At 37.3% G+C, this 23,566-nt stretch overlaps 1 protein-coding gene across 6 annotated transcripts in view; it reads left to right on the top strand.

Annotated features, from left to right (window-relative positions):
* lrba (LPS responsive beige-like anchor protein) overlaps positions 1–23,566 on the top strand; it is a 792,225-nt gene that overhangs the window by 288,618 nt on the left and 480,041 nt on the right. For all 6 annotated transcript variants that reach the window (XM_039750242.1, XM_039750239.1, XM_039750241.1 and 3 more), the window contains exon 36: positions 9,496–9,662. In XM_039750242.1, coding sequence (XP_039606176.1) covers positions 9,496–9,662 — 167 coding nt within the window. The remainder of the gene's footprint in view (positions 1–9,495; positions 9,663–23,566) is intronic.

The following is a 23,566-nucleotide window of genomic DNA, read 5'->3' as shown; positions in this document are numbered from 1 at the left end:
GTTCACCGCAACACTTTAAAATGTATAAACACACAAATCCTAAGTGAACAAATCAGTAGAACATGTGTACATGGCCAGCACTGGTGACACACCAATATAGCTTAGGGGTGCATTTAGGGACGGGTGGTTGAATCATGACCACATTCCTACAGTGTCGTCCTACTCAGCCACACACTCAGTACAGTCGAAGTATTACACACTCAGATAATGCAGAACTTCGGTAAATCGGAGCGCGGACAATCAGGGCTCTACTATACGAGGATTGACCTGGTTTAAGCACAGCAGTGCAAAAACTTGTGTGTGACATTTAAAATTTGCTGTCTCATGCTTACATTTTGGACTCACTTTAGACTTGCCAAATTTCCACTCTTGGTACTGATGAAACAGTATTCCCATTGCTTTATAATATAGTTCAGCTTCTTGTTTACTGTGCAGATAACTTCATTTACATTAGAATTGACTTATGTGATTTAACTTGATAAGATAAAAAAAATGTGTGCAGGGATGGTGATATCACTTCAAGAGGGGCCACTTAATCAACAAGCTAATTAAAAGTACAGACTCAGTTATGGTACCTACCCTGAACCCCTTGGAAGGACGAGTGAAGACAAAACTGAGTGCCATTATGAACAATGCTGCACAGCATCTCTGTCACACAGACACTGGGGATTTTCAGCCAACAAATCACTTGACTGTGGAAGGTCCATCTTGTGGTGAGTCAGTATGGTGGTCTTAAGTGAAGACCAAAGAACACAACAAGCAACTTGACGAAAAGGTAATTGAAAAGCACAAGTCATGGGATGGAGACAAGAAAATATCCATGTCATTCAATATCCCTTGATGTGCAGTTAACTCAATCGTTACGAAATGGAAAGTGTATGGCACAAGCTGGAAATCTGCTAGAGCAGGCTGCCCACCAAACCTGAGTCATCTTGCAAAAAAAAAAAAAAAATTGACTAGTGAGGGATGCCACCAAGTGAATTATGAGAACAAGCTACAGTGTCTAGTGAGACTGAACAGACAACAACTTTTGCTTGGGTTCTTCACCAGTTTCTTGGTTAAGGGAGAGTGGCAAAGAGATAAAAATGCACATGATGTTTTGGCAGACAGCACATGGGATTCTGCTGAAGCAAAGTTCTATGGTTTGATTAGACCAAAGTAGAGCTTTTTGGCCATTAGACTAAGCACCATGTTTGGTGTCAGCTAAATAGAGCACATTATTAAAGACACACCATTCCTACCGTGGAATATGGAGATGCCGTGGAAATGCTTCTATGCAGCAAGCCTTGAAAGACTTGTGAGGATAGAGGGTTAAATGAATGCAGCAAAATACAGGGAAATCCTGGAGGAAAACCTGATGCAGTCTGCAAGTAGCCTGTGTCTTGGGAGATTTGTTTTTCAGCCGGACAAGAAGCCCAAATGTAAAACCAAATCTATATAGGATTGGCTTAAAAACAAAATGTGAATATCCTGGAGTGGCCGTGTCAGAGTTCAGTTTAGAATTTTTGTCTGGGCTTAAAAAAGGCTGTTCATTCAAATCTCCATGTGACCTGACAGAGGTTGAGCAATTTAGCAAAAAGTATGGAGAAAAATGGCAAAAGGTGTACAGATTTTTAAACCTAATGGAGGGAGCGAGAGAGACCTGTGCGTACAAACACAAGGCTGTCATGGCTGCCAAAGCTATATCTTAATGTTGGCTGGAAGGGGATGAGAACTTGTGTGATCAATTATTTTATGTTTTATATTTGTACTTAATTTAGATCTCCTTTGTGAAGATATTTTTTCACATTTACATTAAACAGACGGTTGATCAATTACATTTCATTTTCTTGTTGTATCGATTTTAAAAATGCCAAATTAAACCCACTGTGATTTAGATTTGTATAAAAATAAAATGTGAAAACTTCCTAGGCACGTGAATACTTTTTATCAGCATTACATATTTGATTTTAATCACCAAAACTTCCTTTGGAATCAATCTCTGTCTGTCGTGCTTTTATAGCTATGGCTATTTCTCAATTGCATGTACAGCTTTGGGATAGCATGTCAAACACCGAATGGATAGGCCATATCTTTTACTGTCCTTAAGTTGCGATGTAGGGCTGTAAGGCCTCCTTCAAATTTGCACAGCAGGTACTTGATGATTTTTAATCACTACTTGTAAAATTGTCTGTGTATTATGTTGCTAGCAATAATCAGCCTATGCCTTCTGTCACTGTTGTGAAAGAATGGCTAATGAAAAAGCAAGATTACAATGCAGATCCTACAAATAGTTCAACAGAATGTTAATTTGGATTGCAAACAATGTAGAAAATTATACTCCACTTCTTAAACAAAGCACCAAATACTAAAATATTTTGGTATTTAAGAAGAAATTGGCATGTGTACTATGGAAGTGAAATTTATTATTGGCATCAGTAACTAGGTCATTGCAGCCTAGAGTTTTGCTGAAATATGTGTCGTCAAGTATTCTTGTGTCACAGGTATTTGAAAATATGTTTTGATTAACTTTAGGCAGCAAAGGCTTTGTCCTCCAAAAGCAACACTGACTAAAACTGTTGTATCGCAGCTGTAAAGCAGTACTGACATTTGGGAGAACGGAAACAAATGGTACTGTTGATTAATACTGAGCATTTTGGCCAGCATTCCATCCTGATGTTTGGTAGCGAAAAGTTAAAATCAGTGCTCAGTCAAGTTTTTTTCTTATTAAGTAAATCTCCAATTATGAGCTCAGCGGCTCTTTCTCTCTTTTCTTATTGTAGTGGAAAACAGTTATGTAACCATTTTTGCTTGTTTTGCTTTGCAGTTACAGTGCCCTCTGTAATGTTTGGCACAAAGACACATTTTTCCTTGATTTAACCCTCTGCTCTACAGTGTCAAATTACAAAGCAAGCACTTCAGACATGGTTAACATGCATGTTGCTGACGTTCATTTAAGGGTATTTGCATACATTTCTCTCACAACACTTTTTCTACACTTGTCTCCACATTTCATTACACAGTAATGTTTGGGGACACAGTAATGACAGGTATGTTAAAGCAGCCATATTTAGGACTTTGCTGCATCCCCATGCAATGATTCATAGAACTCACTTGGTGCTGAGGACCATCTCTAGTGGTGCTCTGCCAAGCCTCTAATGCAAGCTTCTTCATCTCCTGCTTGGTTCGGGCGCTTGACTCCTTATGTTTTCTGTACAGCATATGGAAGGTCTGCTCAATTGGATTTAAAGAGGGTGACTGGCTTGGCCATTCAACAATTTTCCATTTTTTTTATCTTTGACAAACTCCTGTGTTGCCTCAGCAGCATGTTTTGATCATTATCTTGTTGTAGGATGAAGCTCCGTGCAGTGAATTTGGAAACATTTTCTGGAACTTGAGCAGATCAGATGTTTCTATAAACCCTGAATTCACTACCAGTTCCTTTGTGATAACTGAGCTCACCAGCGCGTTCTTTCTTCTTAATGATATTACAGACTTGACTTGGGATAAAGTATCGGGTATCTCTCAGTGTAATTTAATGCAAATTAGATAATCTTTATTAATTCAAAGGGGAAATTCAGATTCTGCAGAAACTTAAAAAACAAGGATACAGATTCACAGGACAAATAATAGAGCCAGTCAGACAATAGATAAATGCAGGGCTGTGGAGTCGGTAGATAAATTCTTCGACTCCAACTCCGACTCCTTAGTTTCCGGGACTTCTGCTCCTCTGTATTTAATATGCTAATGTATTTTCCATGTTGATTGAAGGAAGGAAACATACACGTCATTTAACCACAGAACTACTGGCTAGGAAACTGACTCTGTACCGTATTGGCCAGTTGAACAAAAGGCAAAAAAATAACAATTAAGATTTTATTTATTGTTTTTATCAAGTGGCTCTGAAGTAGTTGCTTGCATAAAAATCAGGAACAGGAACGTTACCAGTTTAAAAAATATAAACCACATTCTTTGGTAGTTTTAAAACAAAAACAAAGCTTAACTACATGAACAAAAAACAAAAACTGGAAAACCTAAAACAGTTTATATATTAAACTTGAAATACAGTTGTAGAGTAGAATAGCTGTTAAATGCAATCCATAATTAACTCAAAGCAGTGTTCTATGAAACAGAATTGCTTCTGCCAGATCCTCTTTCATGGAAGCTCTTAAATCTGACTTTATTATTTTTAGAGCTGAAAATAGTCTTTCAACACTGACTTTGGTGGGTGGCATTGCTGTTACAGTTCTAGCCACATCACTAATAATCTCTGGATCAACAAGGATGGCTTCTTCTACTGTCAGTTTCGATGAGCGATCATACTTTTCAACTTCTTTTAATTCTTTAAAAAAAAGAAGGGGAGGTTAAACATTAACATTATTCAAAGTTATTGTCTGTTTTTACCTGCATTTTTATTACTCTTTAATATTGTTTTTTGTATCAGTATGCTGCTGCTGGATTATGTGAATTTCCCCTTGGGATTATTAAAGTATCTATCCATCTATCTATCTATCTATCCATCCATCCATCACTTTTGTTCAGGCAATATATCAAGCTCTTCCATTCCAAGAAAAATTTACCGTGTGTTAAATCTTCTTGGTGACAGTAAAGGGATAAGAAAGTAGACTTTCCAGTTCTTTTACCTGTGCCCACTGGCCTTCAGTTAATAAAACATTTTCATTGTCTAGTTCTTCAAGAAAGTCTTTTAGTTCAAAAAACGCTTTACCATCAAATAAGTGCTTCCCCAGTGTGTTGTTTGATCCAAAATGCCTTCTTTTCCTGCACGTCTTTTCAAAATGGCATCTGTTTTAAGGGCCCTGGCTACAACAGTTACTTGCAAAAATTTACCAGTTAGAGTAGCTGCATGACGATCTTTCAATCCATCTCTTATTGCAAGTTGCAGAGTATGAACAGCACAATGCTGCATATGTTGAATAATAGTGAGCTTAGATGCTTCTTCAGCAATGTTATCCAAAATTTCACTATTTTCTTCGGTTTCACTTTCTCCAAAACTTGGAGAACTGTCTTCCTCTAATATCTGTTTGTCACTTTCTCCATCTACTTTATTCATTTTCTCAATTTTGCTGAACATATTAGAAGCATTATCGGTCACAATACTTAGAATCTGTTCCTTTTTAATTTCAAAATCTTCTAGAACAGGTGGTGTGCAAAGTTATGCTAAAGTTCAGCCCTGGGTGGGAGAAAATGTGGAGAGTGCAGACTGAACCCCTGAACACACATCAGGCCATAGCACACACCTACACCTACATCATTACACATGTTTACGCTCAAATGAACTTGTTAAACACATTATGTCTGAAATAAAATAAAAACATTTCTTGTAATGTACCATAATCCATATTACAATATGTGAATGTCAGGTTGTATAATAGCTCATCTGAACTTCACACTAGTAGTAACACAACTAGGCACTGGGCTTTATTCTTACATCAGAGAAGTACTTAATTATGACTTGTTTGTGAAATGGGACATTTGAACTTGCTGTATTTTTTTTCATGACAATTTTAATTTATTAGGAGTCGGAGCCTGTACATTTTTGTTGACTCTGACCCCAACTCCAGGTACCCAAAATTGACTAAATATATAAATAAATGTATATTATGCAGACATTTCAAAATGAATTTAGAATATGTCAGGGATAACCTAGACCAGTGTTTCCCAAACTCGGTCCTGGGGAACCCCTGTGGCTGCAGGTTTTTGTTCCAACCAGATTCCTAATCAGTGACAACACCTGATAACACTGAGATCGTTTAATTAGCTGGTATTTTTTTCTCTTTTAATGGACATTCAGAAAAGCAGAAAAAAGATTTTTACATTTATAAGACATTTATAAATCTGCTTTTGCTATAGATTTAAATGCTTAACTCTCTTTTGTTGATTTTATTATATTTTGCCCTTTCTCTGTGCATTTTTTTCCCCTTCATTGTATCTTATTAATGACCATTAAAAACGAGCAGAGCGGACACCCAGGCAAACAACACTGAATAATCAAAGGCTGCAACTACTTTAGCATCAGACCCACTAATTAGTAAATAATGGATTAATTAAACAATTAGAACACCTTGAAAAAGAAAAAAATACATTATTCCTATATAACTGCTTGGTACATTTTAATATTTTTTTCTTTAGCAAACTTAGTTTTCTAATTTCTATGTTGTTCCCAAAACACAGAACCTGGGAAATAACACATCACTTAATTAGCCCAGGAGTCCAATTAAAGACAGAAGCTGGTTGGAACAAAAACCTGCAGCCACAGGGGTTCCCCAGGAACGAGTTTGGGAAACACTGATCTAGACCCATAATAAGACCCATATGTGGATTTACTTAAGAGTAACGTCATCAGCGATATGCTAAATATGCTTTTGTATATTCATACACTATACACTCACTGGCCACTTTATTAGGAATACCATGCTACTACTGGGTTGAAACACTTTTGCCTTCAGAACTGCTGTAATTCTAGTGCCAGAGACTGTGTATTGCTAGAGCCACTCCAGCCAACACAAGGCAGGAAACAAACTCTGGGCAGGGCGCCAGCCCACCGCATGGTGCACACACACACACACACACGGGATAATTTAGGATCGCCAATGCACCTAACCTGCATGTCCTTTGGACTGTGGATGGAAATTGGAGCACCCGGAGGAAACCCACACAGACACGGGGAGAACATGCATATGCCTGTTTATTATTGCAGCTTAGTTAAATCCGTGAAGTGTAGTTTTTTTTTTTTTTCCCCATATCATTCAGTGGGCTAATAATTTATTTACAGCACTGTAAGTGCTAGTTTTCTTGTTAAATGTTTAGTGTATTGACATCTTAAATTCTTTTTTTTTTTAATGTGGCATAAGAAGAAATGTCAAAACCATCTATACAACTGCTACCTGTAATCTCTAACCTGTCTCATTGTTCGTAGTGTACCCTGCATATTCAACACTGGGGTCCCCAATAACAGGCTGCTTGCTTTCACTTCTTTACTTCAACCCAATAGAGAGCTTAACAAGAGCATCCTCTTGTGTCCTTCAGGGACCACAGTTAGATAAAGAATGAACAGTCTAACCCTCATGGAAATGCTAATAGCTGTCAGACAGAGGCACCAGCTGTAAGCTTTCTCTTAAAAATGATATGCATCTTTGTTAACACCAATAACAGAAAAATAAAAATTGATGCAAAGAATCATAGTCTGGGTGGGTTAAGTGTTCATTCTGTTCCATTTTTCAATAGCTAGGTGCTGGTGACACATTCCTAACTTCTTAGTTACACTTGGAAAAACCCAAGTCCACCCTTGCCTGCAGAAGGTGGTATTACCCCTTTAGTAGAAATGACTTCTTGTAGGTGTTTTGCAAAATTCCTTTAATTACAAGGTGTTTGTGGGTTTTCTTGCATGTACTACCCATTTCATACCCTTTCAACCGCATCATTTCAATGGGCTTTGACATATCCAGTCCATAACCCCTCATTTATTCTTTTTGAGCAGTTCCTTGGTGTGCTTCAAATCATTATCATGTTGAAAGGTCCTCTTCTGGATCAACCACAGCTTTTTGGCAGATGGCCTCACATTTTCCTCAAGCAGATTTTGGTATGTTGAAGCATTTGTAGTTGACTGTTATGAGTTTAAGCTGCCCAGACCATGAGGCAGCAAACCAACCCCAAACCATAGCTTTTCCACACCAGTGCTTCAAAACTGGTATCGGGTTCTTCTCCTGCAGTGCTGTCTTAGCTTGCGCTAAACGCGTCTGCTATTACTGTGTCCAAAAACTCTTTAACTTTGATTTATATGCCCAGTGCACATTGCTCAAGAAGGCCAAGATGTTCAAAGGCAAACTAGTCATGCTCTAGTAGTGTTCTTTGACAGCAACGGCTTTTTCCTAGCACACCTATCAAATATGTCAAATTTGTGTAGCTGCTTTCGGATTGTGCATGCATACACCTGGATACCAACTGTTTCTTTTAGTATGATATGGTCAGATTTTAGGCATGATGACACTCCACATTTCAATAGCAAAGAGAAACCAGAACCTTGGTAATTGCAGTTTAAATAAGATTGTTCGCTTGCATACTCCCTAAGGTGTTTCTAGCCATTGTCACCTCATCTAGAACACCTAATTACATTTTCATAGATTTGAAATGAGGATAAATGTGCTTACTTTAATACGTAAATCTGAATTTTTGTTTTTTTAGACTTTGAGAAAGAACCCATTTAGTCAATTGTATGTTCAATAAATCACATTTTTCTGCATTGATGTTTATATGAAGACCTAATGTTTGCAGTTCAAATATGTTGAAGTCAGTATTTGAATTTTCATGAGGGGTGTGCTTACTTTTTCTCATGACTGTATTTCCTCATTTGAAAAATGAAAAGGAAAAACATTTCTTGCTGTAGAAGGAGAGCTCTTTTCAATGTGTCAGTTTTTACCAAACAAAAGCAACAGGAAGAGACAGACTTCTTGCAAGTGTCCATTTTTTAACTAAACAGCATCTGAAGTGAGTTCTCTTTCAAAAATTGTAAGACAAAAACAGCAACTGAGCTGAATGCTCCTCGCAATTGTCTCTTAACAGCTGAGGGAGTACTGAAAAGTGTTGCCTTTTACTTTCAAACGAAAATCTGAAGCATCAGCTTCCCTCCCTTCTTGCTGAAGATGAGCACTCACTCAAAACACCCGATTGACTTGTTTATATCTCTATTAGCAGAGTGCCATAGCTTTTTACTGTTCTCTCAAACACAGAAAATGTTACAGAATCATTATCACAAATTCAGTTATTTTCCCATGAGAGTCAAAAAAGCTAAACAATTAAACTATGCAAACATCCTGCTTTACCTTTCACCTTTTCCAGAATACACCAAACTTTTATGTTTAAATTTACAATACTTTCAGGCTAAGGCCAGTTGCCTGAGATTGTTCAGCTACAAAGGTTACGGTACTGCTTCCCCTGCACACTCAGATTAGAGCAAAATCAGAAGAACTGGTACCCTGCGGTATTTCTGACTTAAAGACTAAGCCCAGATACATGCTGTCTTATTAAACTCCAATAAAGGAATCTCTGTAGGATTATATAATTATCGTTCATGGAAACTAGCAGTCACACAAGTGCCAGAATTAAAAAAAAAAAAGTTTACAGACAAGAAGTGTGCATTTGATCCAAACTTATGTGGTTAGGTAATGACTTACTAAAGCCGGTTTTTATCCCGATGTTTTTTTTCTAAATATGTCCCCATGGTTTGATTTCACTTATAAAGCTGCATGATGAAAACCATAAGAGCCATCTGTATTATTTATTAAGCAATTATGTTTACCATATACCTAAATATTAGTTGTAATTTATTTGGAGAAATTGCCTATATTGTAGAAAGTTATTCTCAATAAAATTGCTTATTTTTTTGTTTTCCTTATGCTTGTTTTGTTTCCTTTTTTTTTTTTTAATTATAAGTGTGTAATACTGAACTAAAATGCGTTTTAAAACAAATCTTCGACTCCCCCCCCCAATCTTTTACAGTCTCACTGTGCCCAATACTCAGCTGAAAAGAGAGATGAAGAAAAAATGTGTGACCACTTGATTCGAGCTGCCAAATACAGAGACCACGTCACAGCCACACAATTGATACAGAAGATCATCAACATTTTGACTGACAAACATGGAGCCTGGGGGAATTCGTCTGTTAGGTAAAAACATATATACAGTATTAGGAATTTATTTCCTTGATGCAAATCCAGTATGTTCTTGCTTTTGGTTTCCTTATTGCCCAGATCAAAGGTGATTTTTCTCAGCAGGTGTTAGATATTATCAGCTTTTCTTATGTAATATGCCTGTATTGGAAAATTCAGATACTGTAAGTGATAAAAGTTGCTGTTTAGTCGATTAGATTTGGTAAACTTTATTAATCCCAAGGGGAAGTTCACAATCATTGAGGTTTGTGAAATGAAAAAAGTGTAACCTCAAAATTAATGACATTCTTTTCAATATATTAAGATTTATTTTTATTTTTTATAAATACTTTGTTAATCCCTGAGGGAAAATTGCCTTCTCACATGACCTTTGGGTGTCAGAGACCAGGATCAGGCATAGTATAGTGCCCCAGACCAATTTTCAAGTTAAAGGCCTTGTTCATGAGACCAACAGAGTAGGATCCAGTCTGGTAGTAACAGGATCTGAACCGGCAACCTTCCAGATATCAGTGCAGATCCTTACCCATAGTATCTCCATTCTGCTTATATTTATATTTCAAATGGTAAAATCTGTAGTAGTAATATGGGCACATGCTGCAGCCATACACCAACTTATGGCTCCATTTAGTGATTAGCTATTTTAAATTGGCAATGTGTTGTTCACAGAGTGTACTGGTCAACTGAGTCTTTGTGGGTCTGGTATGGGTCATAAGTATGAATAATTTAACTGCTGGTAGCGATTAACTCAAACTGATCTTCGCATCTCTGCAGCTGCATACGGAATCCATGTAAGGCAGTGTGTCTCAACTATGGGATTGCACTACACAATATGTTCCCCGGTTACAAAGTAAGCTTGTTTCACCAAGGTGGGGATTGCTGAGGGTGAGTTGTCAATGAATATAAAATGGCAAAACTGGAGTTTGGGTCCAGAAAGGTTGAGAAACATTGGTGAGAGGAAGGCGGTGTGGGCTGAACGTGTAAGAATTAGCCATGTGCTGCAATGCCAATAAAAACCTTAAAGGGCCATCCAAGAATCAGAAAACACATGAGACCCTGTGAAATAATAATGACCAAAGAAATATATACAGCGGCTGGTTTTAGCAATTTTTAAAACTTTATTACCTTATTTGCTATGGCTGTTGGCCATAACTACTAATTGCTGATTAACTCGATGAATTGGTGCATGACAGTTTTTATGCACAATAAGTTAATGATTCATTTCCATTTGTCTTGGATTGGTGTTCTATGTGCTGAAACACCAGCATATGGTTACTTTTTGGTCGAATTTGGGTTATTTCTGAATATCTTTTGGTTATACTTTAAAAAAAAAAAGCTACAATCATCTAACATAGATGAATGCAGATTTAAAACATACAATATTCCTAATATTCACTTAACTGAATTTTAAAAGGAAAAAGATTGTTTTCTGACTTATACAAATATAATTTTGAAGCTAAGCCCAGTCTGGAGAAGCCTGCATTTGTTTTCATCTTTATGGTATTTTTGTTTTCAGAGTTTATATCAAAAAGACGCCTAATAAATATTTTACTATTTGAAACATACAGCAAAACTTTTTAAATAAAAATTGTTTTAGCTGTGTAATTTGCTTCTGCTTATTTTAAAGTTTAATTTCTGAGATTGGCAGAAGTTTAAGACTGTAAAGTCTTGCCTTATGTGTGATGTAAAGCATGGCACTTTTTCAGAAAGTACAAAAGATGAGTGGTATTACCTGTTTCTGTGGGAACATGCCTGGGACACAATTTGCGGTGCACTCTCTTATTTATTAATACCATACAATATATTTTCATTAATCGTTAGAAGTATATGCAGTTATTTGGAAAGCCATTGTGTAAGACTAGAACATTTGAATGATTGTAACAACAGCAGACCACTCAGCCCAACAAAATTCATCCATCCTGTTCCCCAAGCTGAGATCTGAAGGTCCCTAAGGTCCTACTCTCCAGCCCACTGCATGGTCACCTATTTCATGCATCTTTCCATGAAGAAAAACATTTATGGGAAATCTGCCTTTTATGTTTCCAACCAAGTCTCTGTGTTCTTGTTGAAGAAGAGGTATTCTTTGATTTTTGTTCTTTATTCCCCTTGTCCTCCTGTCTTGTGGCTTCTGTACAGTGTGTTTGATAGCGTGATTGCATCATACCATTTTAAATTCTGGTCTGCGTCCTGTTTAGATAGGCTTGAATTGTTATGTAGTGGATTGCCACCTGTACTTGATTCTGCGTGTGAGTGAGCGCTTGAGTTCTGCAGTGCTGGTTTTTGCTTTGCTTTGCTCAGCCTGACCATTAAAAAAGAGACCAAAAAACGAATGGTTATTTATTTTACTGTAAAACTTAAATAAAATAGGACATTTCAGCATAATTTCAATTAAAATATTCTAGTTTGCAATTGTAAGTGTTAGACTGGATGTAATGGATTTACCTGTGATACTTTTTTTTAGAGAATAGTTCAGATAATGAAGATACAATAATAAAAAAGTGATTTGTGGGAACCCTTGTAAATAGGTTTAATAGGTGTAAATGTGTGGTAGATGTTATCTCTTGGGCTAATTTCAAATACGTAATGCTCAGGCTTTCTATTCAGAACATCTACTTCTTTTTTGGTGCATCTCTTTAAATAATTGCACTTTTACAATTTGTAAACTTTAATGGAAATTCTTTTTTTAAGTTTTGCTTACACCTATGTCTACCCAATATGTAACGATGGCTGCTCTGTGTGGTATCAAATCCCAATCCAGACTCTTCATGTGAATCTCTTAGCTGTTGCAACCAGCTGCAGACCTACATTCAAACATTTGATTCCCTCAGTGTGTTTAAGAAACATCTGAAGACTCTCTGTGTTTGGTGAATTGATAATGAATGGCTTTGCTTTGAAAAGACGGATAACAGAACAGCTACTTTAAAAAATGTATAATGTAGATTAGCGAATACTTATATTTATTTACAAAACAAAATATAATAAGTATTAACAAAATGAATTCATTCCTATAATATTGTAATGAACAGTGCAATAAAGAAACACAATTTAGAGGTACTGGAGTTTTATAAATTTTACTTGGAGTATTCGTTCCGTAACAAACGGTGCCCTGTCTTATACTCAATTATCTGGGTTACGGAGCACACCTCCTAAACAATAAAAGAAAGCTTTCCCAACCAATCAGTTGAACTCCTGACACTCAAGTTCCTTTTATACCGCAAAAACATTCCAGCTTATTGTCTCCTGACTCCCTACTCAAACCTTTTTCTACTGCAACTTCCCTTTTCTCCTAACTTCTCCTGTTACTCATCTCCTAATAGATATGTCCGTCCAGAAGCCCATCACCCAGTCCCATTACTTATAACATTTAATACTGACTTTTTGCTCCCCCAGCAGCACATCACAATTTATTAACAAAACATAACGGAACAGAATTAAAAAAAAGGAATACATTAACATTACCGTCAATGGTTTCCATTTTCAACATATTTTTCAATTTTGTCGGCATCACACTTCATATAGTTCACTGTTGTTTTTCCTACTCTATATATTGAAGCAATACTTGAAGTACTTTTGCTGTTTTGTAAATGTTTATTAATTTCAGTTTTTTTGTGACAATTCCAACACCACACTTGTGTTTATAAGCCATAATAATGTATAGTAGAGTAATAAAAGAGAAAAGCTATGAAACACTGTCTAAACTAAAGGTACATAACTGATACTGTGATTTCGAAATGTGGCCTAACGTGGTGCTGGGGAAGAACACCACGCGCTGGCAGAAGGGAGATGTGTTCCAAAGTGCAGAGCTCGCAGCAAACCACACGGCAGTAGTAGTACAGTAAATAGGTAGGCGCTGGTATGTATTTTATTTGGTTAACAGAGACTGATGGTTAATCGAGTGAAGGATAATTGAGGTTTTACTGTGTATATAATAAACTAATATCAATTCTGACCAGTCAAAAGCATCCAGTATTACAGGAGAACACAAATAAAATCCACAACAAAATTCTTTGGTCAATTCCAAATAAGTAAAAATCGGTAATACAAAATAAAGTCTCAATTCTGACCAATCAAAAGCGTTCAAATTTTACAGAACACACTAAATTTGTTAGTCAACTCCAAACAGATGAAATCAAATCTTAATTCTAAAATTCTACAATCTTAAATCTAAAACTGAAATCTTAAAGCTTTCAAGTTTTACAGGATAACACAAAGTAAAGTCTTTGGTCAGTTCCAGATATATTAATACAAAATAAAATGTCAAAAACCTTCCTCTATACTGTATTCTTTCCTTTGTATAGATTCAAACTGTTTGTTTTAAATAGTTTGGAAAGAAACACACAAATAATAGACAAAAAAACTTTCTCTGTATATACTCCGTACAAGTTCAAACATAAGCAACATTAATGTATTTATTGAATTGTGGTCAGCTTATGCTCCAAGGCAAAAAGAGGCACAAGGAATTTCCATTAGTGCAGCACTTGTCTGTGTCTGGGACTGTAAAGTCCTGCATTGTACGTGCTCTAAAGTATGACACTGCTTCAGATGGTACAAAAGATGAGTGGTATTACTTGTCTTTGTGGGACCATGCTTGGGACATATTTTACAATGCACTCTTTCTCTGCTTCTTGTCAGACTTTAAATAGCCAAAATATCTCCATACTTCCGAATTTCTCTGTCCCTTCTTTTCAGCAGTGTCCTCATCTTTTGAGCTTTGGACTCTGTCTGTTAGGGTGTCTTCTTCAATAATGCTTATTTTTGGAGTTTTTACTAACATTTTCTGTCATCATTTTCTCTTTTATCTCACTCCCACTCCTGATGTACTGATGTGCATGGCTGCTTTAACCAAAACATTATCACTTGTGCTCCCAATCTGTGCTGTGTGCGTCAACCTAACCTGACACGGCTGTAACTCTATTCCAGCCAATTGATTGGTTCGGGACAGAGCTATTCCCATTATCATTGGCTTTTCATGTTATCTGTCAAATCATGGATGGAATGAGTTATTTTGACTTTTTGACAACCGTGTCTTATGTTTCTATTGAGGAAAAGTTATTTTGCGATTATTTTAGTTCTTGCCTGGGATGGAGTTTACGTGTTCTCTTTATGTATCAGTAGATTTTCTCCTATCTGAAGTCCCATTAAGTAGTTTCTGTAAATTACTCAATGTGTCTGCATGTGACTATGCTTGTAAGATTGATTCTGGTTAGCATTTCATTCTGGATGGGCTGCTTTTCTGTTATCCCGGAATTAGTTAGAAAATGAATATAGAGATGTTTCATTGGTGTTGCATCTTGATTGGATTGTCATGTTCATTGCCAAAAGTTAATTAAAATAACATGAGAGCTTTAGATATCAAAGCAAATAACATTTATTAAAATACACACACAGTGATGTTAAGGTCTAGTTAGGCATAAAGCTTTAACTTTCTCCAGAATGGAGATATAAAAGCAATATTCTCTTGTAGTACATTTCAACACCTTGCTGGGGGTAGACAGTTTCAGCGTTCATTATGTAATTAGTAAAATTTGTAATTGCATTTTACCTGAAATCTTCTTTCAGCACCTTGCATCTGCAATCAGTGAAGAGTGGAAATAAACTGAATTGAATTGAATTGGTTGTTTCCATTTTCTTTAACCTGTCAGAGGTTCCCATTAGAACATGTCTTAGGGCAGTGTTTCCAAAACTCTTGGTCCTGGCAACCCCCTGAGACTGCAGTTTTTGTTCCAACCAGCTTCAGTTTTTAAATGGACTCCTGGCCTAATTAAGTGATCTGTTATTCTCCAGTTTCTGCATTTTGGGGTCAATTAATGTGTCTACATGCACACGCATAATTGGGTTAAGGTGAATAACTGCAGAAACCTAGTTAATTAATAATTCATGTTTACATGGGCAAGTAATCTTCAGGAGTTCTCCGCTATTAAAAATCCTTTGGAAAATGCTCAAAAAAAAAGAAGAAACTAAAATGTCATCATAGGTCACAGAAAATAAGCATGACACCTGTGATGATAATCTTGTGTTTATCAATATCATTAGTTATTGTGCTAGATAGCACACAGCAAACTCTTTTCTGCTTGCGTGTACAATTAAACCCTACAAAGGACGGCATACTGATGTAAGTGCTTCTTGCATTACCCCAAATGCTACTGAAATAATGATAACACAGGTATTTTTTACTTCATTAAGATCAGTATCGACTTATTAGGTTATTTGTTATTTTAAAATATTATTAGACAACACAACACTACCTTTGACATGTTACCCTACTGATCTCAAGATTATGTTACTGATTTTAGAACTGTATGTTCAGCTCATCAGCACAAATTTGACGATGTCTGAAATATTGAGACACATTATTGTAGACCGTGGCTGCCCTAACATTTGCCTTGTGGATGCTTCTTCCTGCTGATGCTGAAAGTGCGTGTGAAGCAAATACATGCGCAGACTACAAAATCTTTAACACTAACCTGGTTTAGAGTTTACATGGTCACATATTTGGGTTATTCGCAGAAATGTAAATGCACTACATGAAGAAACTGAAAGATTAAGTTTGGTAAATTCTGGTTCAAATCTACTAAACTGTTACAACTTTTTAGGAATATTTTTATTCTGATTTTCATTCTGCCTTTCCCGATGTTCTGGTTATTAAATCCATTATTTACTAATTAGTTGGTCTGCCACTGAAGTAGTAGCAGCCTTTCATCATTCTGTGTTGTTTGCTGGGATGTCTGCTTTGCTTGTTTTTAACTGTCATTATTAGGAGACAATGAATGGAGCAAACTTCCCAGATAAAGGGCAAAATAACAGGAAAACAGCAAAGAGAGTTAAGCATTTAAAGCGAGAGCAAAAATATAATTTGTTCTAAACACCTTATGTAGTGAGAAGTTAAGCAAAATGACACCTTTTACTGGCTAACTAGAAAGATTTACAATATGCAAGCTTTCGAGGCAACTCAGGCACCTTCTTTGGGGCCAATATCTTTACATATTGAAATCATTCTCACTACATCCATAATGGCTAACATGGTACAACACCCTAGTACTAAATGTCTTATAAAAGCCAAAAGCATACTGCTGCAGAATAAAAGAACAAAAAAAACAACTAATCAAATGAGATCATTGATTGTGAATCTGATTGGAAGAAAAACCTACAGCCACAGTGGGTCCCTTAGGTCTGAGTTAGGGGAGCCTGTTGTTGATGCACAGGATGAAAGAAGCTGAAACAGAATTCTGACCCTTAAAGTTTTTCAGTTGTTGAACATATGGTTATAGTATGTCCAAGGATCCCCAGAAGGTAATCTTTGTTGTTTTAGCTTTGATTCAGACATTTCACGAGATTACCTTGGAAGTTTTTAAGACTGTAGCCGAAATTCAGAGTGTCTTTAGTCCTGATACAAAGTACTACAGCTATTAGTGAATGAAATGATTTGCATAAATTGAATTTGCATCGAAACTTTGAAGTACAGAAAGCGTAATAATGTGCACAATGGTGTGTTCTAGTGCACCTTCATATGGAAAATATGCAGCATGTCACATTTTTATAAATTCACCTTCACTCCACATTAATGAGATGAGCAAGGAAGCATAAATAGAACTGGTTTTTACCAGTGTTGTACCGATTATTTGCTTAACACAGCTACAGAAAAGAACAGAAGTAAACACTGATGTGAAAATGATACTTTATGGTGCAGCATTCCTTGTTTTACATCCCAAAAAAGACTTTAAAGCAGTAAAGCACTCCAAGCGAGTTTCATGTTTTACAATGGTGAAATCATCTGCAGAATGAATGTTAGTGTCAGGTACGTGAAACTGTGGGCGAATTGAATATTTCCTCTTCATGCTTATCAGATATTCCACTACTGAGGTGGTAATGTGTGGGGCAGACTTTTGCTTGGAAGGAAAATAGTTTGTGTGTATGAATCAAGAGAGACAAGCAGAATATTTTATCTGCCCTGTCATTATATAATTTATATTCATTCTTTTAAAAAACAACTTAAAACTAATTTGTTCAGGAAGGCTTTGAACTTAACCTGACACTCTGCCTCCTCTTTCAGTCTTCCTCTCTGTCCAGGTGCTCAGTATAATTTGTATGTGTGTGTTATATAACAAATTTATTTGCTAGACTTTCTTTTAGTAGTGAATTTAGTTTTTAACTCTGGTTTATTGTCTTTTATTCTATTTAATGCCTTTGTATATCCTGTATCCTATCTGTTTTAATGTTCTATTCAGGGAGCATGTGTGTCCAATGTTACATATACAGTACCTGCTGTTTCTTTGTGAGACTCTGTGAAGTGCCTTGAGCATGGGAAAGACACTGTATAAGTAAAATGTTTAATTATTATTATTATTGTTAGATCACAGATTAGCTAAGCCACTACAGCTGAGAAACTGCCACGATAAGAGTACAAACGACAGTAGGTCCTTATATTTTCTTTCCCTATTGTTTTTGTAATATTCATCTATTTATATATTCCGTTTTGACAAGTATCCTCACACCATGCATTGACTTCCCCCCTCTTTATTAGATACCCTCTTATTTCATATTTTCAGGGTACCTGATCATTGTCCTTGACGAATGTGGGACATCTTTGTGGTGACACAATAAGTTGTGCTTTTAGCTTACTTCTTAATGTCAACTGTGATGGGCTTTGACTCAACACATCTCAATGTGAAATAAACAGTTTAAGATGATGGATGCATGTCAGAGGATTAGATAATTCAGACTGAAATGCAATAATGAAGAGGGAAGTCTCGTTCTGAAAATGACTTTTCTATCATTAGATCATCAGGTTCTGTGACTGCTTATTGTCAGTCAAACCCCATTTCATGCTGTGCTAGTGTATAGTTACCTGTAAGGCATGACATTTAACAGAAGTAAAAAAAAAAAAAATAATGCAAGGCAGCTTTTTATCTTTACCTTTGCCTGTATAGATTTTTAATTTGTTTTTTTTTTAGTTTCATTTTCATTCAAAATGAGTGTTAAATGTAGTTAATCTTTGGCAAGATGATTAGCAATTGGGCTCTTTTTTTCTCTTATAAATACATTGCTATAAATTCACTTTAGACCCCTTTTCTTATACTGTACTAGCGTGTTCTGTTCCCTGACACACACTCCTTGTTTTTGTCTTTAAGGGTGCATACTCCTTACCCCGACCTCACCCCACCCTAACCCCAAGTGCTCACATGGCCTTGTGCAATTTTTCTGCAACATCCGGCTCTAAAGCCTTAATACTTTCTAATTAATGTCATTTACTTTGTTTGATATTGATGTTTTTTCTAATGTCATAAGATCAGCAGGCTGCATTTCTGGCAGACGGCCCGGGATCGGCAGTGATTTTAATAAATCACAATCAGACCTGCACCATTACATCAATATTTTTCGTCAATTACTGGGAAGGTCAGGTGCTGCATTCAGCAATGAAGGCCCAGCATGTGGCGCCTTTGAAACATCTGGTACAGCAAAATAACTGCAAACAAGGGAAGAATGGGCGGCAGTTGGGTAACAGTGTTGGCCACAAATCCCTTTTTTTTTTATACTGCAGACACCAAATGAAATCTTGTGCGTCCTAGATACCAGTGACTGTGAGTGCAACCTTTTGTTTAGGTGTAAAATTCACAAACCCTTGTAGTGTTTCATAAAGACATATTCCCTAAAGTTTCCATTCAATAAAAACAGAAAATGAAAATATTATTTTCTCAGAAGCTGAAGGGAATAGTTGTTTCCTCGCAGCAGGCAGCTAATATCTTTTGACATCTTGTGACCTGCTTGAATGCAATTTGTGTCTTAATATCCAGCTTACACCAGCCAGTGCCACCAGAGACTAGAGGTGTTACTTTGTGAGTGGTTTGTTTTACAGCCCCCCACCTACACTCTTTCCTATTGGATTGTTGGAAGTCCTAGGGATTCCTTTCTCAAACAAAGAAAGTATTCTGCACGTCGGGCTCTGATAACAGCTTGCCCTTTGCTGTCATTATGCTTCTCACCCGATGCCAACCACAAGACACCCCCCCAAATAAAATGCCGCATGAATCGTGGAAATGCAAGGGACGGGCATAAGTACCTGTTCATCCATATATTACTGTTACCTATGCTTCAGACGCAGGTGAACACTACAAAAGACTGATGATAAAAAGGAGAGGAAGCATGATGGGTACTTCACAAATGAGCAAACCAGCACCTTTAACACTAGTTTGTGTAAATATGTATGTGCAAATATTTATTTATTTATTTAGTTTTTAGGGGTTTTTTTGTGGAGAACATTCTGTTTATTTGGGTCACAAGACAAATCATCTTTCACATGAATGACACTTGGTAAAGTGGCTGAATGTAAGAAAGATGAGGAGAGATGATGGAGAATGCAGGATTGAAATCTCAGAGGACACACTCCCCTTTCCTCATATCGTCCTCCATTGCATTCTAATACGCTGACTAATGTACCATAGAAATAAACTGTGTGTGTGTGTGTGTTAAGAAACCAGGTGGCCAAATTCCTTCTCACTGAAAGCAGTGTAACCCCAACTTTAGAGGAGTATGCAGGTCTCGGACCAAGCTGCCGATAAATTTCACTCGTATCTTATAAATGTTTTTGGATCTTTGCTTTGTAAGTATGTGGGAAAGATGCTTGAATTTTAAGTGATTTCTTTCACCCCACCCCCAACCTCACACACACACACTCACACACTCCCCCGCCACCCCATTTTGAGCAGCTCATTTTCGGCAGCTTCAATGTGTTCTAATGGATGCCCTTAAGCTAGAGGCTTCCCAGCCTCAGGCACATTCATCTTTTTCTGTGTCACAGGCTTGCCGGCAAAATCTTTGTGATGCGCTCACCAATTTTTCTTCAGTAAATCAAATCTTCCTTCTTTCAGAAAGATGAATGCTTTGAGGTTGTGGTGTTATAAAAAAAAAAAAAAAATCAATGCTGGTAAAATTGAAACAGTATGCCTCCGTATTGATTGGCCTTCTGAAATCGAAACTAACAGCTTTGTAACTGTTCCAGTGGACAGAGAGCTGACCTGTAATGGACAAACTATCAATATTAGCATTACTATTTTATCTTGTACTATGTCATTTTAGAAGCTTGCATTTTGAAAGAAAAGTACTTGAACTGAATTTTTAATGGTGTAATATTCATGCACTAACGTTTATAGTGTGCAGGCTCTGGTTAAAACGGTTAGGCTTGTTTGCAGCAGGTGTAGAGAACAAGAAAGCAACAAAATGAAGTGGTCTTAAATTATTTAGTAGAACATAATATTCCACTTACTTTTTTTGAAAACATATAATTGTTATTGTGTGTGTACATTGAACACAATATAAATACACCCCAGAATTCATTACCTTGGTTTTCTGTTTACCCCTTTAGTTCCTTTCAATTTGTTCATATTTCCAATTATTTACTCAGAGCACCATACATTATGAATCTAACCTGAAAAGTGAAATCCATCATAACTACTGAATGCATTTTTGAAACATTACATGTGTATATAATAAAATATACACAAACAAGAACAATATACTTATACACTTTACATGCAGGTATGCACATAGCAGTATATACCTTTACATACATATATAATCCCCAGTCTTCTTTGCAAAACTGCCCCAGCTCTGTCAAGTTGCATGGGGATCATTAGTGAACAGATTTTTGTTTTTTTTTTGTCCGGCCACCAATTCTTAAATGGAACTCTGCAAAATGTTCTAAATTGTAAGGTCTCTTGGTATTCTCTCTCATTTTTTGTCTTCTTGCAGGAGCACACATTATTTGTGTATGGCTTGCTCTAGTCTGTTTCACAGCTGCTCCATACTCTTTTAATTCTGAATGATTGATTTACTCTATCTGGATACTCCATGACTTGGAGATTTTCTTGTCTCCGTCCACTAACTGTGATTTTCAGTCACCTTTTGATAGTGTTACTTAGAGTGTTGTTCTGTCTTCATTGTGTGGGTTAGCCCTTCCAAATACCGGTACATGTATACTGTAAAGAATGGAATCCCCAAACAGATGATCTCCATTGAGCTAACACTCTGATGTCTAAGACCAATTGACTGCACCACTGATGATTTAGGGGTGTCATTATTGTGAAGGCCTATGCAATCCATTATTTAAGTGTGTGTTTTACACTTGTAATTATGTTACCATTTTACAGGGATCTGTTTTCACTTTGACATTAGTTTTCTTTTTTCTTCAGTGTCAAAAAAATCAAGGTAAATGATTTAGTGTTGTATAATAATAAAATTCAGCGGTGGGCTGGTGCCCTTTCCGGGGTTTGTTTCCTGCCTTGCGCCCTGTGTTGGCTGGGATTGGCTCCAGCAGACCCCCGTGACCCTGTAGTTAGGATATAGCGGGATGGATAATAATAAAATTAGAAACTTCCAAGAGGGTCAATACCTTTTATAGGCACTGTGTATGTATATTGTAAATGACAAAGGAGAGATAAGATTAAGGATTGGGGCGCCGCAGGTGAACCCCTTATAATTGAAGGTTTTGAAAAGAGGTTTCCACAAAAGAAATCAGCGATTGATGCCTCTGTGATACGTCTTTCTAAATGCTAGTCCATTGACTGTGGTGGCAGCTATTTTAAGATGGTATCTTGCAGGTAGGGGTGGGTTTAGGTTGCTGGAACCGGAAGTGATGCTACTGCTCCTCATGCCATCAGTCATCTGTTCTGATTAGAAAAGGAAAGGAGGGGCATTAGCTGACAGTGCCAACCCTTGACCCAGAGGTCAGGGAGGAATCACCATCAAATGAGCCCTGCGATTTGTGTGACTGTGTATATGTAAAATACACATTGTGAGAGGTCGCCCGAACACCATCAGACTAACACCAACAGTATTATAAAGCACACGATTATTTCCCCCATAGTCCCAACACAGTCCCTCACAGCACACAGTGCTTCCGCACCAAACACCCCTAAACACGGGCCTCTCCAATGTTTGTGGGTCGCCTTTCTTCATCTTGTTGCTGGAGCTTCATCCACCTCCAGCTCCCAATTCTCGCTCCCTGATTGGAGTGAGGCGGCCCCTTTTATCCTGTCCCGGATGTGCCCCAGGTGCCTGGCGATGAACTTCCGGCAGCACTCCCCAGTGCTGACCTTGCACCTGGAAGCACTCCTAGCATAAACCATCCCTGGTCTGTCAGAACTTCCTGGTATCCCGGAAGTGCTATCCCCCAGGGATCAAGGACCAGCTGGGTTCCCAGGGAAAAGAAGTGCTGCTCTCCCGGGTCCTCCTTCCTCCAGGCATCCCAGGGTTCCTGGCCGTCTATCACAACATATACATACAATGCACTCTGAAAATGGTCATTCCATAGGGAATTGACAACAATTTCATTTGGACAGAAGACATCTGAGGCACCCCTTTAGTGCAATTTGAAGTGCTGTGGCTGCGTTTGCGAATCCCACATCCAGTTGTTGCTGTTTGTATGGAGTTTGGTACCACCTCCAGCAGGTCCAGAGGGCACCCAATTACTAGCCTGCTTTTTTAATTGGCTTGCTGACTTGTTGGCCCTCTTTTGAAGTGATATTACTGGCCTAGCACACTACAGTACAGAAAATCATACTGGCCATCACAGTTGTAGAAGATGTAAAGGATGTCGCTACCCACATTAAAAAAATGCACTTTCCTAAGAAAAGAATGTAGTCTTCCTTTTCTTCTATAGTAGTCTGTCTCTGTTAGGAGACCAGTCTAGCCTGTAAACCCCCACAAGCACTTATAGCAGTGAACACCACCACTTCTGAATACTGACTGGATGTAGAGGTTGTTTGGTGTGGTAAAAATAAGCAGTTTCTTAACTTTGACTCCTCTCAGAGAATTTCTGCACTTGACACAATCTGTTTATTTTGTTTTTTTGTCTATATTCCAAGGTGTACCATGTGAAGAGAAAAAGAGACAGCTCTGTTACTTGTGAT

The sequence above is a fragment of the Polypterus senegalus genome, chromosome 4 (genome assembly GCF_016835505.1).
Source record: "Polypterus senegalus isolate Bchr_013 chromosome 4, ASM1683550v1, whole genome shotgun sequence".
Lineage (NCBI taxonomy): Eukaryota > Metazoa > Chordata > Cladistia > Polypteriformes > Polypteridae > Polypterus > Polypterus senegalus.
The sequence above is the reverse complement of the archived record's forward strand: the minus strand, read 5'-3'. Positions and strand labels throughout refer to the sequence as shown.